The sequence below is a fragment of the Rana temporaria genome, chromosome 4 (assembly GCF_905171775.1).
Source record: "Rana temporaria chromosome 4, aRanTem1.1, whole genome shotgun sequence".
NCBI lineage: Eukaryota > Metazoa > Chordata > Amphibia > Anura > Ranidae > Rana > Rana temporaria.
Genome location: NC_053492.1, coordinates 440,326,376 through 440,342,954, shown reverse-complemented (window position 1 = coordinate 440,342,954; position 16,579 = coordinate 440,326,376). Strand labels below are relative to the sequence as shown.

The 16,579-nt window shown below is 45.7% G+C and overlaps 1 protein-coding gene across 2 annotated transcripts in view; it reads left to right on the top strand.

Annotated features, from left to right (window-relative positions):
* Nucleotides 1-16,579, top strand: part of UBR2 (ubiquitin protein ligase E3 component n-recognin 2) — a 129,181-nt gene that overhangs the window by 44,561 nt on the left and 68,041 nt on the right. The window contains exons 11-16 of one of the 2 annotated variants that reach the window (XM_040351504.1): nucleotides 913-1,011; nucleotides 5,741-5,904; nucleotides 7,225-7,324; nucleotides 7,410-7,538; nucleotides 7,693-7,876; nucleotides 10,915-10,976. In XM_040351504.1, coding sequence (XP_040207438.1) covers nucleotides 913-1,011; nucleotides 5,741-5,904; nucleotides 7,225-7,324; nucleotides 7,410-7,538; nucleotides 7,693-7,876; nucleotides 10,915-10,976 — 738 coding nt within the window. Of the gene's footprint in view, nucleotides 1-741; nucleotides 841-912; nucleotides 1,012-5,740; nucleotides 5,905-7,224; nucleotides 7,325-7,409; nucleotides 7,539-7,692; nucleotides 7,877-10,914; nucleotides 10,977-16,579 lie in introns of both variants that reach the window. The other variant, XM_040351505.1, reaches the window with a different exon arrangement.

Below are 16,579 nucleotides of genomic sequence, written 5' to 3'. Positions count from 1 at the left end.
GACCCTCCTGCTCGCCCCTTCAAGAGGCTTTCTCCACACCAGGGAGAAAGCCTTGCATTACTGTGTGGAGTTACAGACAGAAGAACAGGAAGTGAGCATTTCTCAGAAGAAATAAGGACATTTAAAAGCAAAATGGAAGGATGAGGTAAGTGAAGGAGGACTGCACTAAGGTAAAGAAAGCCATTTAGAGGGGAAAAAAATACCTTTTCAACCCCTTTAAGCAGTTCATATTACTATAATAATTTCATTTACATGTGTGTAGTGTGTGAGACCAGATATAGTGAATTGAGGGTACTGGGTTTAGTAACACTTTAAAGTGCTTGCAGGTATAAAGTACGGCCACCTAGAGGTGTCTGTGTGCCTGTCACAGCTTCCATTACCCCTGGATGCCAGACTTTAGGAAACTGCAAAACGCCAACACGTGTTAATTTTGGCGCAGACCTGCTTCCTCCTGTTTTCCATATATTCCTGTGTGCCCATTACTAGGATTGGCTGCCTCTCTGGTCAACAGAAATGGGTAGTAGGCATCAATACCGGGCCCTCTAGATGCTCGCACTTTATACCTGCCATCAGCCTGATGTATTTATAATACATTTTAAAGTCAAAATTTACTTTTTCAATAACTGGTAAACTTTATTCAGTGACAATGCACTATAGTTTACCTTGAAATACTTTAAAGCTATGAAGCCTAGTTTACAAGGCCAGTTTGGATTGGAGGTGAATTTCCCACTTGTTGTTTAGAATTACCAGCAGTTGCAGAAAGATTTTATGGAGGATGATCACGAGCGAGCCGTGTCGGTGGCTGCTCTGTCTGTCCAACTCTTCACTGTCCCCACCCTGGTGAGTAAATGCCCGCGTCTGTTGTGAACTGATAGATGGCACCCCTTGTCTTTCTTACCTTCCTCTCACTAGAACTATGAGCGGTTGCAGAGTGATTATGTCAAAGATGACCACGACAGGGAGTTCTCAATCACTGACCTATCCGTACAGATATTCACAGTCCCTTCACTTGTAAGTATCCGAGTCACTGTACACACACGCAGCGCCCTTGGATTCGTAAGTATTCGCCAGGCTGAAGGGCCGTGTCAACCAGCGCAAATAGTTCAGCTTTTATCATGGGTTGCATGAGTGAGTGCGTGCGCCAATTTCACATCCTATGTGCTTATCATTTATATTTTGCTGTCACATATTGGAGAAATGCATGGTTTAGGCTAACACACCTAAATGCAGGTGTATGTAAAGTGTTTTTTAGGTTTTATAAACCTCTGCCTCTATACCCATGGGGTCCCAGAACTTCTCCAGCCCTGTGAGAACCTCCAGCAGCCCTGATTTGCCATCAGTGGATGGCACTGTTCCCTTTCTACACACACAAAAAAAAATGGTATTGGTGCAATCCTAGTTTTAACTCTATTTAGTCCCCTTTCACACTTATACGACTTGTCTCACGATTTTGGACTGCAAAATCGTATGACAAGTCATTCTCCATTATTTTCAATGACTACCATTCATACTGGCACGACTTTAAGTTGTGCCTACTTCAAAGTAGTCCTTGCACTACTTTGGTTCGATTTTGATGCCACTTACACAGACATTCATTGAAATCGCGGCCGCATCGCGGTAAAATCGCGCGACTTTGAAGTCGTACAAGTGTGAAAGGGGGCTTAGGGTGAAATGTGAAACATGGTCAAATTTCCCAACCCTCCACCATCAGTCATTGTTAATTTCCTGTGCTTAAAGCGGAGTTCCAACCACAATTAGCATTTTTTAAATGTATGTCCTTTCATCATGCGTTTTTATAATATAAATCCGGTCACTTACTATTTTACAATCCGCCGCTGATCTGCATAGATATTCAAAAAACTATATCTACACCGTTGTCATTTTGCTTGTGGGCATTGTGAAGCCTACAGGCACTTCCTGGAAGTCTTGGATGGGGAGTGATAATTGGACAGCGCACTGCATCCTGGGAAATGATGACACACATTTCCCAGGAGCATTAGAGGGAGATGATGTCAGAATCCTAGGTGGTTTCAAAGGCAGATTTCGTGGGACCGCATAGCAACAGGCATTTCCAGATGAGTAAAAAATAAAATAAAATTATTTTTTAGTCGTAAGCTACAGTTTAAAGCAAAATGTTTTTTTTGATGGAACCTCCACTTTAAGGTACTAATTAAAGAAGTCCAGCCTGAGCTTTTTAGGTTGGGCGTCTCCTCTGGGTCACAGGAGTGCAATTCCCTGATGGCTTTTACTTCCTCTTTATTTCCCTGCAAAGGTAAAGCATAATGGACTACTATGCATCGCCAAGCCCGCTGATGGCACAGACCCGCTCCAAATTCTGAAGGGATCCTGACAATGTCGGGATCCACCCGATGCTTTACAGGCAGCTGGCTCAACTTTTCAGTGCATGGCTACGAGACTGAGCCAGCCACAGCCACCCCCTCTCCTGCCCCAAGTAGTGGTACTGAGCAGAGAGCTTGTGACTGACAGTTGCTGCTCACTGCCCAGTGAAAAGCATGAACTGCGCCTTCAGCGGTCATGTGATCGCTCAGTTCTCGGGTTAGAGATGGCAGGGGACAGCTTGCAGCATCGATGCTGTAGAAGGTATGCAAGTATGTACAGTGGGGAAAATAATTATTTGATCCCCTGCTGATTTTGTAAGTTCACTTACAAAGAAATGAAGGGTCCATCATTTGTATCATAGGTGTATTTTGAGTGATGGAGACAACCAAAAATCCAGAATAAACACATGATACAAATGTTATAAATTGAGTTGCAGTTCTGTGAGTAAAATAAGTATTTAATCCCCAAGCAAAACATGACTTGGTATTTGGTGGAGAAACCCTTGTTGGGAAGCACAGAGGTAAGTCGTTTCTTGTAGTTGGTGACCAGGTTTGCACACATCTCAGGGGAGGATTTTGGTCCAATCTTTACAGATCTTCTCTAAATCCTTAAGTGGAAGCTCTGCTTTTCTCTCCATTGCCTTTCGTTTTTGACGGGTACCTGTCACCATTTTCGGGAGACCTGGCTGCTGCGAGGTCGCTCTGAAGTTCTGCCCCCTCCAACTTCCCCTGCCGGCGGACCATTCACAAAGTGGTAGGGAATTGGCAGTGAAGCCACAAGGCTTCACTGCTGGTTTCCCATACAGGCAATGGCAGTACCCGAGAGCCGATGGAAACTTCGGCTGGGGTGCCAACATCGCTGGATTCTAGGACAGGTAAGTGTCCTAATATTAAGTCAGCAGCTACAGTATTTGTAGCTGCTGACTTTTAACTTTTTCAAGGGGGGACTGGACCTCATATTAAAGTTTTTCCTGGCTGTTGCTTGTCAACTCGAATTTTTAGCTCCCTCCGTAAATTTTCTATAGGATTAAGGTCTGGAGACTGACTAGGCCACTCCATGACATTAATGTGCTTCTTCTTCAGCCACTTTGATGCCATGGCGATATGTTTTGGGTCGTTGTCAAGCTGGAAGACCCATCTACGACCCATCTTCAGTGTTCTGAATGAGTGAAGAAGGTTCTTATCCAAGATTTGTCACTACATGGCCCCGTTCATTGGCCCCTCAATGCGCCAAAGTCAGCCTGTACCTTTAGCAGAGAACCAGCCCCATAGTATATTGTTTCCACCTCCGTGCTTGACTGTAGAGATGGTGTTCTTAGGATCATAGTCAGAATTTTTCTTCCTCCAATCACAGCGAGTCAAGTTAATGCCAAAGAGCTCAATTTTGGTCTTATATGACCACAGAACTTTCTCCCAATCCTTCTCTGAATCATTTAGATGTTCATTGGCAAACTTCAGACAGGCCTGTAAATATGCCATCTTAAGGAGGGGGACCTTGCGGGCGCTGCAGCATTTCAATCCATGGTGGTGTATTGTGTTACCAATGGTTTGTTTGGTGACTGTGGTGCCAACTGCCTTTGAGATCATTTACAAGCTGCTCCGGTGTAGTCCTGGGCTGAGCCTCACTTTTCTTATGATCATCCTTGCCCTATGAGGCGAAATCTTGCATGGAGCTCCAGACTCAGGGTGGGTGATGGTTATTTTGTATTTCTTCCATTTGGTCTACACTCTTATCCCTGACGTCCTTTGGCAGCTCTTTGGTCTTGCCCATGATGATGGAGTTTGGATGGAATAAAAAGATTCTCTGGACAGGTGTCTTTTATACACATAACCAGTTGTCGTTATGAGCAACTTCTTAAATTGACAGGACTAATCTGTGTACCACATGAGCACTTATTGTAGCCAGTCTGTGGGAGCCAGAATTATTGTTGGTTGGCAAGGGATCAAATACTTAATAAACTGCAACTCAATTTATAACATTTGTATTGTTTTTTTCTGGATTTTTGTTGATCTTATGTCTCTTTAAAAAAAAAAAAAAAATCTTGAATCTTCATTTCTTTGTAAATGGGCAAACTCTGCAGAGGATTAAATAATTTTTCCAACGGTGTGTGTTTTTTTTTTTTTTTTTTTATCCTGCACTTCCCCTGAAGATGAGCATATTTCTATTACAACAGGCCTACCTAAAGGGTCATCGTAGTTTAGTCAAAGGAAGTCGCTACATATCCAGATTCCTATGTGATATTTCCATGGCAGGGAGACTGAACCTGTGTGATGATGCTGTTTGATCATTCAGTGTAGGGTTCCGAAAATATTGGTGATCCTTTTAGGGCTCTTTCACACGGAGCGGATCCGTATTGATCCGCTCCGTTAGCCCGTTTGGCTCAGCGGGGATTCCTCCGTTAATCCCCGCTGAGCTGTCGGCGGACAGGGCGGTCCCCGCACACAGTGCAGAGACCGCCCTGTCTCTCCTCCAGTCTCCCCTATGGGGAATCGGATGAATACGGACAGATCTGTTCCGCCAGACGAAAGAAAAATAGGGTTTTCTTCCGTCTGAAAAAAAGGGCGGAAGGTTAAGGGGGATAAGGCTGAATGGTATAGAAGGAGCCCGGGAACTTGGATTGGGTATATGTGGGATTTAATGAGAAACCACAGAAATATGGAGAAGGGTCGGAGGAGAGGGAAGTAGGGTGGGTTGTTGTGTGTTTTTTTTTTTTTTTCTCCCTTTCTTCTTCTTCTTTCTCTCTCAGGGATGTTTGGGAAGGGGAGAGATACGTAAGAAGGAGATATATGTTTGATTTTGACAACAAGGTTAAAGGGGATGTATAATAATACGATGGACTGTGACTGTTGTTTTGTAATAATGTTCTGTTATGTATTTTTTTTATTTTTTTTTTATATATATATGTGTTGTACTGATTTGTTTTAAAATAAAAAAAGAATTATAATCTAAAAAAAGAAAAAGCGGAACTTTGCGGACGCGGATCGTTACGGACGTTAGCGGATGCATCATCCGATAACGTCTGCAATCCCATAGGGATACATTAAATGGACTTGTAATAAACGGTCCGTTCGTCCGCCCGTGTGAAAGGGCCCTTAAAAAAGAAAAATCGGGATCCTGCCAATACCCTAAAATGTTGAATCCTTTCATGATCTTTTCTACTTCCACCAACCTCTTGCTTTAGTAGAGCAGTTTAAGATAGTTTATTGTGAGTACAAGAAACTTAACTCATTTCACGCTTTATTTCCATGAATGGATGTTCATTACGAGTAAATTAACTGTTCACACTTCTTTATTCCTTAAAGGTTTTTCAGCACCAGATCCTCGGTACATGTTGACACAATGTCCCTTATTGTTCTACTACTAATATTTACTAAATATGAAACCTTTTGATCTTGCCTAGGCCCGGATGTTGATCACTGAAGAGAACCTAATGACCATCATAATAAGGACATTTATGGATCATTTGAGACATCGGGATGTCCAGGGCAGGTTTCAGTTTGAACGATACACGGCACTGCAAGCTTTCAAGTTTAGAAGAGTTCAGAGCCTAGTTTTGGATCTGAAGTAAGTAGGCAAATGGCAACCTAAAATTACCCTTCCAGGGTACTTCTTCCAGCTTATATGAGCCCTGGCCAACCTGTAGTGTTGGGGTGCTTTCACACTGATGTGGTGCAGCACAGTGTACCCCCGTGGGTTTCATGCAGGTTACCTGCACTTTCCTGTAGACCTTTTTTGGAGTTGTTGGCTCGGGCTCTGGTAATATCCTGCTCCTGTAAACGGAACATCTTTTAATGCTCACAATCATGTTAGTTGGCAGAGCAATAAAGCGATATTTGATCCTATCATTAACCACTTAAGCCCCGGACCATTTGGCTGGCCAAAGACCAGGCTCTTTTTGCGATTCGGCACTGCGTCGATTTAACTGACAATTGCGTGGTCGTGCAACATGGCTCCCAAACAAAATTGACGTCCTTTTTTTCCCACAAATAGAGCTTTCTTTTGGTGGTATTTGATCACCTCTGTGGTTTTTATTTTTTGCGCTATAAACAAAAATAAAGTGACAATTTTGAAAGAAAATGCAATATTTTTTACTTTTTGCTATAATAAATATCCCCCAAAAATATATGAAAACATTATTTTCCTCAGTTAAGGCCGATATGTATTCTTCTACATATTTTTGGGAAAAAAAATTGCAATGAGCTTATATTGGTTTGCACAAAAGTTAGAGCGTCTACAAAATAGGGGATAGTTTGATGCCATTTTATTATATATATATATATATATATATATATATAATTTTTTTCTTTTCACTAGTAATGGCGGCGATCAGCGTTTTTTTTTTATTTTCTTTTTTTTTATCGTGACTGCGACAATTTGGCGGACACATCGGACGCTTTTGGGACCTATAAAAATGCACTGATTACGGTAAAAATGGCTCTGGCAGTGAAGGGGTTAACCTGTAGGGGGTGCTGAAGGGGGTTAAGTGTCCTAGGGAGTGATTCTAACTCTTAGGGGGCGTGACTACGTGTGACACATCACTGATCGCTGCTCCGTTGAGAGGGAGCATTCGATCAGTGATATGTCTCTAGGAAGAACGGGGAGATGTTGTATTTACACTGACATCTCCCTGTTCTTCAGTTCCGGGACACCAGCGGACATCGTGTTCGCGGGTCCCACGGTCACAGAGCTCCTGACAGGGTCGTGAGCGCGCGCGACCACACAGCGGCAAATTAAAGGGGACGTACCTGTACGCCCATCTGCCCAGCCGTGCCATTCTGTCGATGTAAATCTGCGTGTAGTGGTCCTTAAGCGGTTAAGATCAATTTTGGAAAGTATGGCGGTCTGTGAAAGAAGATCAATCATTTTTTTATTTTTCTTCGCTAGGTATCTGCTTATTAGCAAACCTCCTGAGTGGTCATCGGCTCTACGCTTCAAGTTTCTTGAAGGGTTCTATGCCTTTTTAGAACTGCTAAAGTGCATGCAGGTATGTCCTTTAATTATATGCAAATTCTTTATTAGAAATTTCTCCTGTATTGCTGCTTCACCTGTCTGTCTCTGTCTGTGTGCAGGGGATGGACCCGATTACACGCCAGGTAGGGCAGCATATTGAGATGGAGCCAGAGTGGGAGGCGGCTTTCACTTTACAGATGAAGCTAACCCATATCATTTCCATGATGCAAGATTGGTGTTCTATTGATGTAAGCGTTGCATTCTACTTTTTTTCTTCAATGCATTGATTTTATTACTTTTTTTTTTTTTATTCGATCTGTCTATGCCCAGATATAACATAACATAACATAAGTGAGCGAAGAACAATATAAAAAAGTAAAGTTGTGTCTTATTGGTCTCCAGGAGCATGTTCTGATTGAAGCCTATAAGAAGTGCCTGGAGGTGCTGACACATTGTCACGGTGGGTTCACGGATGGGGAACAGCCTATAACTCTCAGCATGGCGGGTCACTCGGTGGATACCATACGATACTGTGTGTCTCAGGAGAAAGTTAGCATCCACCTCCCGGTCTCACGACTTCTAGCAGGTAGGTATTGCAGATATAGCCATTAAGTTGACAGCACAACGGTAGATCTCTGCTCAAATAAAATGTGTAGGCAAAGGGTATTTTTCACTTCTACTCCTGTATGCTGGTACTGATGTCTGGCTAGAAACTGTATCCTGTGTCTTTGGATTCTTGAGCTCTTAACCAGTTCTGATCTGCCTCATAGCAGTTTTACTGCTACAGGGTGGTATCTGTGCACCGGATCATGTGTATATAAAGGTAATCCAGGTCTTCCGCGTATGGTGCGCCCGCCGGCGGCTCGCTCCTACTGTGATCACACACAGTGGGAGCTTAGTGGGCTGGTACCGCAGACTTGATGTCCGCCAGCACCCACAGACTGTTCAGTACACAGGCAGAAAAGCTAACTGCCTATGTACACAAGGCAGATTGCCGTTCTGTCAGTAGGGAAAGCATGGATCCTGTGTCTCTGCAAAGCAGGGACATGGATCCATCCCTTCCCCTAGTAAAAGCACCTGCCACACTGTAAAAAAAAACACTGACTAGGCACACAGTTAACCCTTTGATGCCCCTGATGTTAACCCCTTCCCAGCCAGTGTCGTTACTACAGTGACGGTGCATATTTTTTAGCACTGATCACTGTATTGTCACTGGTCCCCAAAAAGTGTCCATATTCCAAATTGTCTGCCACAATATCACTGATCGCCGCCATTACTAGTAAAAAAAAAAAAAATCCTATAGTTTGTAGACCCTAGAACTTTTGCTCACACCAATCTATATAAGCTCATTGGGATTTTTTTTTTTTTTTACCAAAAACATGTAGCAGAATACATATTGGCCTAAATTGACTAAGAAACTTGATATTTAAAAACATTTTTATTGGATATGTTTTATAGCAGAAAGTAAATTTTTTTTTTTTTTTTTAATTGTTGGTCTTTTTTTGTTTATAGCGCAAAAAATACCAAGCGCAGTGGTAATCAACGTTAAATTTGTAGGAAAAAAAAGACATACGTTTTATTTGGCTGCAGCATTGCACGATGCACAATTGTCAGTCAAAGTAACGCAGTGCCGTATCACAAAAAAATTACCTGGTCAGGAAGGGGGGGGGTAAATCTTCCGGAGGTCAAGTGGTTAATTTGTGCTTTTGCGTTTAATACCAATTTGACAAGCAGTAAAACTGCTTTTAAACAAGCCATCGGTGATCTTGGTGGTGAGAGCCACTTTAGGCTTCAATTCCTCCCCAGGGTTCACAATAGAAGCCAGGTCTCGGCACTCTGTTCTCTCCTCTCCCCATGTGTACCTTCTCTGTTTACATCACAGATGAGAAGGCTGGTAGGTTGCCAAGTCACTGCGGGGAGTGAAAGCAGAGATACACCCTAAAGTGGAACTTCTGCTCATCTGATTCCCCCTCTGGTGCCACAATTGGCACCTTTTCAGAGAGAGGGGGACAGGTATCCTTTGCCACTTCCGGGAGCCTCAGCCGCGGCTATCAACGTCACTGCGTGTCTCCCCCCTCCTCCCTCTGTCGCCGGGCCAGTAGGAGAGAGGAGCAGAGCGCATGGAGCCGAAAAGGCTACACTGCCAAGTACCCTTACCCGGAATAGCGGCGGCAGCACCCGACAGCTGATGGAAACATTAGCTGCGGGTGCCGACATCGCTGGACTCCAGGACAGGATGGACGTTAAGAAATTTCAGTATTGGGATGCCCCCCACTCTGGAAGGAGAAGAGGGGCACCTTTGGACAGCAGAATTGTTAGTCTGAGGGGAGTGAAAGGCAGGGTTGCCAACTTTCAGTAGATTTAAAAAACGGTGTAGTCTGTATCTCCGTAATGGACAGATGCAAAAATTACCGATTTTACGAACTGGGGGCCGGATTCAGAAACAAGATACGACGGCGTATCTCCTGATACGCCGTTGTATCTCTGAGTCCAGCCGGTCGTATCTATGCGCCTGATTCAGAGAATCAGTTACGCATAGATATCCCTAAGATCCGACTGGTGTAAGTGTCTTACACCGTCGTATCTTAGGCTGCAATTTTACGCTGGCCGCTAGGTGGCACTTCCATATAGTTGCGCGAGGAATGTGCAAATTAGGTAGTTACGCCGATTCAGAAACGTACGTCCGGCCGGCGCATTTTTTACGTCGTTTACGTTAGGCTTTTTTCGGCGTATAGTTACCCCTGCTATATGAGGCGTAGCTAATGTTAAGTATGGCCGTCGTTCCCGCGTCGAGTTTTGAAAATTTTACGTTTGCGTAAGTCGTTCGCGAATAGGGCTGGACGTAACTTAAGTTCACGTCGAAAGCAACGACGTTTTGCTGTGGATTTTCGAGAATGCGCACTGGGTTTTTTTCACGAACGGCGCATGCGCCGTTAAAAAAAAACGTAAAATACGCGGGGTCAAAGCAAATTTAAATAACACGCCCCCAACATCCCCATTTGAATTAGGCGGGCTTACGCCGGCCCACATACGTTACGCTGCAACTTGGGGCGCAAGTTCTTTCTGAATACGGAACTTGCGCCCAAAGTTACAGCGGCGTAACGTATATAAGATACGTTACGCCGGGCGGATAGATACACCAATGTATCTGAATCCGGCCCCGTAAATTTACTGACGGTTGGCAACCCTGGTGATAGGTTAGCTAGGGTTTGGCTTCAATTTGTTAGTGTATTTAAATCTGCTATTACATCTAGAACTTTACAAGCAGTTACAGAGAGATTTTTGCATGAATAAATAAAAGATGACTATTTGTGCACACCCCTATCAGTGTTGAATGGTTTCTCTCAACCCTCCATCTGCTACATCTGCATGACCGCTTATTCTGTTAAAAAATAACATACCTTCTGGCTGAATCACTAGGTGAAAAAAAAAAAGCTTATTAAACGAATGCAGCCAGTGCCGCCTTATCTAAGGAGTGGTAAGCTGCAATACAATAAAAGTTTGCTTTATAGCATTTAATACTGAAGGTCATAAGCTGTCCTCGGTTCTACTTTAAGTAGTGCCTAATGGAATAAATAACTGGATCTTTGTCCTAATTCGTATTGCTTTCTTTTTCACTCTTAGGGCTTCATGCATTGCTCAGTAAAAGTGAAGTGGCCTACAAGTGTCCTGAGCTTCTGCCATTTGTAAGTACCATAGGTGTATGTCTGCCTGTCCACACCACACAATCCACACATTGTTCAAGATGTTTTTAATGCAATCGCTCTATTCATTAAAGTGGTTGTAAAGCCTAAATGTGTTTTTTTTTTTTACATTTCTTGCATTAAGGTAAAAGATGTTTAGGTGTCCCCTCACCCCCCCCCCCACCTTTTTACTTACCTGAGCCCTTATTCAATCCAGCGCTGTGCACATCTGCATCTCCTCTCTCCCCTCAATTCCGGGTCTTGCTGGCTTTGCTGGAGCACTAGGAGCCATTGTTTCCCAGTGCTGTCAATAAAAGCCAGTGACGAGGGAGCGGTGGGCGGGGCCGATTCCCACTGTCTGTGTCAATGGATGCAACATGAGTACACCAATAAGAAGCAGCTTGCCTTGGGGGCAATGGACAGAGGGGCCTGGAGCTCCAACGGGGGACCTGAAAAGGTGTGCAGCTGCTCTGTGCAATTCCTTTGCACATAACAGGTAAGTATAGACATGTGTTTTTTTTTTATTACTTTTAAAATCACTTTAATCTTGACTGAACTGCAGAACTTTACTTTGGTAAAACCAGATGATTTTCTTTATCGTACATCACGGGACACAGAGCGGCATATTCATTACTATATGGGTTATATGGAGTACCTTCAGGTGATGGACACTGGCAATCTCAAAAACAGGAAGTGCCCCTCCCTATATAACCCCCTCCCATAGGAGGAGTACCTCAGTTTTTACGCCAGTGTCTTAGGTGTTGGTCATGGTTTAGCTTGCCTCCACATCCTTGGGATTAAGGTGGGCTAACCGGTTCTGTCCAAAGGCCTCAGTGCTAAAGTGGTCAGCAACCGGACCCCAAACCATTGGGGTATAGCCCATAATGCTTTCTGTCACAGAGAGCTGGACTCTGGGCCCAGAACTTAGAAACCTTTGGGGGCCTAATGTTTCTGTTGCCAGGGTGCTATATGGGCCCAGGACAGTGGATCCTTCATAGGAACCCAGGGCCTGAAGGTCTAGACGCCCCACGGAGATGGGGGAAGATTGGACCTCTTGCTGTGCAAAGTCCTGCGGCATGGAGCAGGTAAGTGAAGGGGAAACTTGCGGAACTTGGTTCGCAGCAGGTTTTGTCTGGGGGAAGGTCACAGCGGGACATGCCTATGGTTTATGCGCTGCATCTGGCAAGGTGAGTCACATATCTTAAAGATAGGATGACTCTATATGTGTATAATCCCCATAATTGTGACCTCCCTGGTAGTATTGCAACTGGTGCTAGTAGCATTGAAAAGGGCCTGTGTGTATAGTGACAATTCTCTTAAGAGAAGCTCCTGGGAATCTATTGACGTTTCTTATGTAGAGAGTGAATGCTCTTACCTGCAAGCCTGCTCAGAGAGGTCCAGGCGGTTGCTGCAGAAAAATAATGCCACTCTGTGGATCCTGGCCTTAGACGGCAGGATCAGCCTCTGACCTCCTCGTGTGTGGCCCCCTCCCCCCCCCCCCCCCCCCCCGCCGGCGGGCACGCGCGTCCCCGTGATATGGGCGCAATTTCGCGCCGTTTTGCTGAAGGGGAAGGGCGGGCCCGTAGGTAAAAGGAAGGGGCGGCCCTTCCAAAAAGTTCCCAGCTCAGTGATGTGTTTGAACTGAGAGAGGAAGGACCAGAGCGGCAGAGTGGGGCGCCGAGGACACACAGTGGCCAAAGAAGAGTATTACAGTCTTCAAAAAGACTGTCTTTTACCCTAGAGATAGGGTTTCTTTTTCTTTTCAGCAGTTTTTATTGGCAAATACTACTAAAGGGGGACAGAGTGGTTTTTCTTTCTTTGGTTTAAAAAAAAAAAAAAAAAGAAACAAACCAAGATTAATAAGAAAAGGCATTTTTTTCCCCAGAAAGGGTTTTTGGGCAACAACTATTTATTTTCCCAAACACCATTAAGTAGCGGGCGTACCTCGGTATTGTACCATGGCATCTGGTTCGGAGGGTACAAAAGGTGGGGATTCCCCCAGAGGGTCCGAGGTCTCGGACACAGTCTTACCGCTACTTTCCCCAGAAGGAGCCTTGGTGAGACCATCGGGATCTGGGGCTGGAGCTGGCACGGGTCAGTCCAACCCTAGGGTGGTCACGGACGAGGTACTGTCCACCTCTCTAAAGGAGATGGAAAAAAGAATGGAAAAAATGATAGCCAAGGCTATGCGGGGCAGAAAACGGAATAGGTCTCCGTCGCCCGAGCGTGAACCCTCAGATGAGGAGGTCCCTTCCGCAGGGGAATGGGAAGACCTCTTGGACAAGGACCAAGTAGGTTCAGGGATCGAGGATCCGGGTACGGAGGAGTCTGGCGCAGCCTCCCAAGGGGAGAGCTGGTGGGTTCAAGTTTTAACAGACTTGGTCCATAGGACGTTCAACTTGCCAGTACCAGACCTCCAAGTATCAACGGTCTCAGCTTTGGGCTCACTAAGAGCGCCTCAAACCAATGCGGTTTTTCCGATCCATCCTCTACTAGAGGAAGTTATGTTCCAAGATTGGGCCAAGCCAGATAGAATCTTTGTACCACCAAAGAGATTCTCTGCCTTATATCCTATGGAAGAGAAATTTTCCAAGAGATGGGCAGCCCCGGCTGTAGACGCAGCCATCTCATGTGTTAACAAATCTTTAACATGCCCTGTAGAAAACATACAGGTGTTCAAGGATCCGGTTGATAAACGCTTGGAAACGCTACTTAAAACCTCCTTCACTACTGCAAGGGCAGTAGTGCAGCCAGCTGTGGCTGCAATTGGGGTTGCACAAGCATTATCGGATCAAGCTAAGCAGATGCTTAAACTTATTCCTGCCCAGCAGGCAGAAGAATTTTCGGACGTCCCTAGGGCCATACGCTTTACGGTAGATGCGATTAAGGATTCAATCCAGCAAGCGTCACGTCTATCGTTATCCCTTATCCATATGAGAAGACTCTTATGGTTAAAGAGCTGGGAGGCAGAGCCCCCATGCAAAAAGCTCCTGGTAGGGTTCCCCTTCCATGGAGGACGACTCTTCGGAGAAGACCTGGACAAATACATCCAGACCATTTCAAGCGGAAAAAGTACTCTTTTGCCCACCAAGAAGAAGTTTCGGGGGCCTGCGTTTAAACGACAGTACTCCCCTGGGCAGGGGCCCTCCAATACCAAACAGTATCGACGGCCTCCTGCAAGATCAAATTTTAACAAGTCGCAGGGACAGGCCGGCGCAGGCAAGAAGCAGTGGTTTCGCAAGCCAGCCCCCAAGCCGGCCTTATGAAGGGGCGCCCCCACCCTCGAAGGTGGGGGGAAGACTGCGTCTCTTTGCAGAGGTTTGGGAGGCCAGCATTCCCAACAAATGGGTACGGTCCTCCGTGGCTACAGGCTACAAACTAGACTTCCTAAAGTTTCCTCCTCCTCATTTTCAGGAGTCAAGAGTACCAAACGATCCGAAGAAGGGAGCCGCATTAATAGCGGCATTGAATCATCTACTCTCTCAGGAGGTAATAGTAGAGGTACCAGTCCAAGAACAGGGGCTAGGTTTCTACTCCAACCTATTCATTATCCCAAAGCAACGGCGATGTCAGGCCAATTTTGGACTTAAAAATGGTAAATGCATACCTCAAGGTCCGCTCATTTCGGATGGAATCCGTGCGGTCAGCAGTTGCCGCACTTCAGAAGGACGATTTTATGGCATCCATAGACCTAAAGGATGCTTACCTTCATGTTCCAGTTTACCAGCCACATCAAAGATTTCTACGCTTCTCGGTGGCTCTACGTCATTTCCAATTCATGGCGCTTCCCTTCGGGTTGGCTACGGCCCCCCGGGTGCTCACGAAGGTCCTAGCTCCAATCCTAGCCAATCTAAGGATTCAAGGGGTCACGATCCTAGCATACCTGGACGACCTCCTAGTCATAGATCACTCGTCTCCTGGCTTGGAATGAACAGTGGCCCTCACAGTTCAGTACCTCGAGAGGTTCGGCTGGGTCCTAAATCGAGAAAAATCAGCATTCCAGCCCACAAGGCAGTTGGAATATCTCGGCATGAGATTAGACACAGAACAACAGAGGGTGTTTCTGCCTCTGATAAAAGTCAAAGCCATCAAGGAATTAATTCTACTGGTTCTAAGCAAGAAGGAACCAACTATTCGCCTATGTATGCGGTTACTAGGCAAGATGGTGGCCACATTCGAGGCGGTACCGTACGCCCAGAGCCACACTCGCATCCTGCAGGCAGCCATCCTGTCAGCCTGGAGCAGGAGGCCACATGCCTTAGATATCCCTTTGCCGCTCTCATCAAGAGTCCGACAAAGTCTGTGTTGGTGGTTAGACCCTCAGAATCTACTGAAGGGGAAGTCTTTCAGCCCAGTGGCTTGGAAGATAGTAACCACAGACGCCAGCCTAACAGGCTGGGGAGCAATTTTGGATTGTTGCACTCGCCAAGGCACTTGGGCAAAGCCAGAGAAGCAGTTGCCCATCAACATCTTGGAGCTCAGAGCTGCTCGACTAGCCCTCAGGGCTTGGACGTCCAAGTTGCAGGGGTTCCCGGTGAGAATTCAATCGGACAATGCCACGGCAGTGGCATACATAAATCACCAAGGGGGAACCAAGAGTCAAGCCGCTCAGAGAGAGGTGAGCTTAATTCTCCTATGGGCAGAAGCTCATGTGCCCTGCATATCGGCAATATTTATTCCAGGAGTGGACAACCTTCAGGCGGACTTTTTAAGTCGCCAGACTCTGTTGCCGGGGGAATGGTCTCTACATCCACAGGTCTTTCAGACACTCTGCCAGAGATGGGGAGTGCCGGACGTGGACGTCATGGCATCAAGACTCAACAAGAAGCTAGACAGGTTCATATCCCGCTCAAGGGATCCGATGGCCTGCGGAACCGATGCGCTGGTTTGCCCTTGGCATCAGTTCAAACTACTTTATGCTTTTCCCCCGCTCCAGTTACTACCCCGCCTACTACGCAGGATCAGGGTGGAGCACATACCAGTCATCCTGGTAGCTCCATCATGGCCCAGAAGGGCATGGTATTCACTAATCCTAAAGATGGTAGTGGGAGACCCTTGGACTCTTCCTCTACGGCCAGACCTGCTATCGCAAGGTCCGATCCTCCACCCTGCCTTACGGCATCTAAATTTGACGGCCTGGAAGCTGAATCCCTGATTCTCAGGGGTAGAGGTCTGTCTCAGAAAGTAATCTCTACCCTAATCAGAGCCAGGAAACCGGTCTCTAGGGTGATTTATTACAGGGTCTGGAAGGCCTATGTAGGCTGGTGTAAGTCCAAGCGATGGCTTTCTCGCAAGTTTACCATCGATAGAGTATTAAGTTTTCTCCAGCTAGGAGTGGATAAAGGATTGGCATTAAGGACAATCAAAGGACAGATTTCAGCTTTGTCAGTGTGGTTTCAGCGGCCGCTGGCCACCCACTCGCTAGTTAAGACCTTCCTTCAAGGGGTCTTACGTATTAATCCTCCAGTTAAATCCCCGCTTTGTCCGTGGGATTTAAATCTTGTTCTGTCAAGTTTACAGAAACAACCGTTTGAGCCGTTGGCTGAAATTCCTTTGGTTTTACTGACAAGGAAGTTAGTATTTTTGGTCGCCATAGTTTCCGCCAG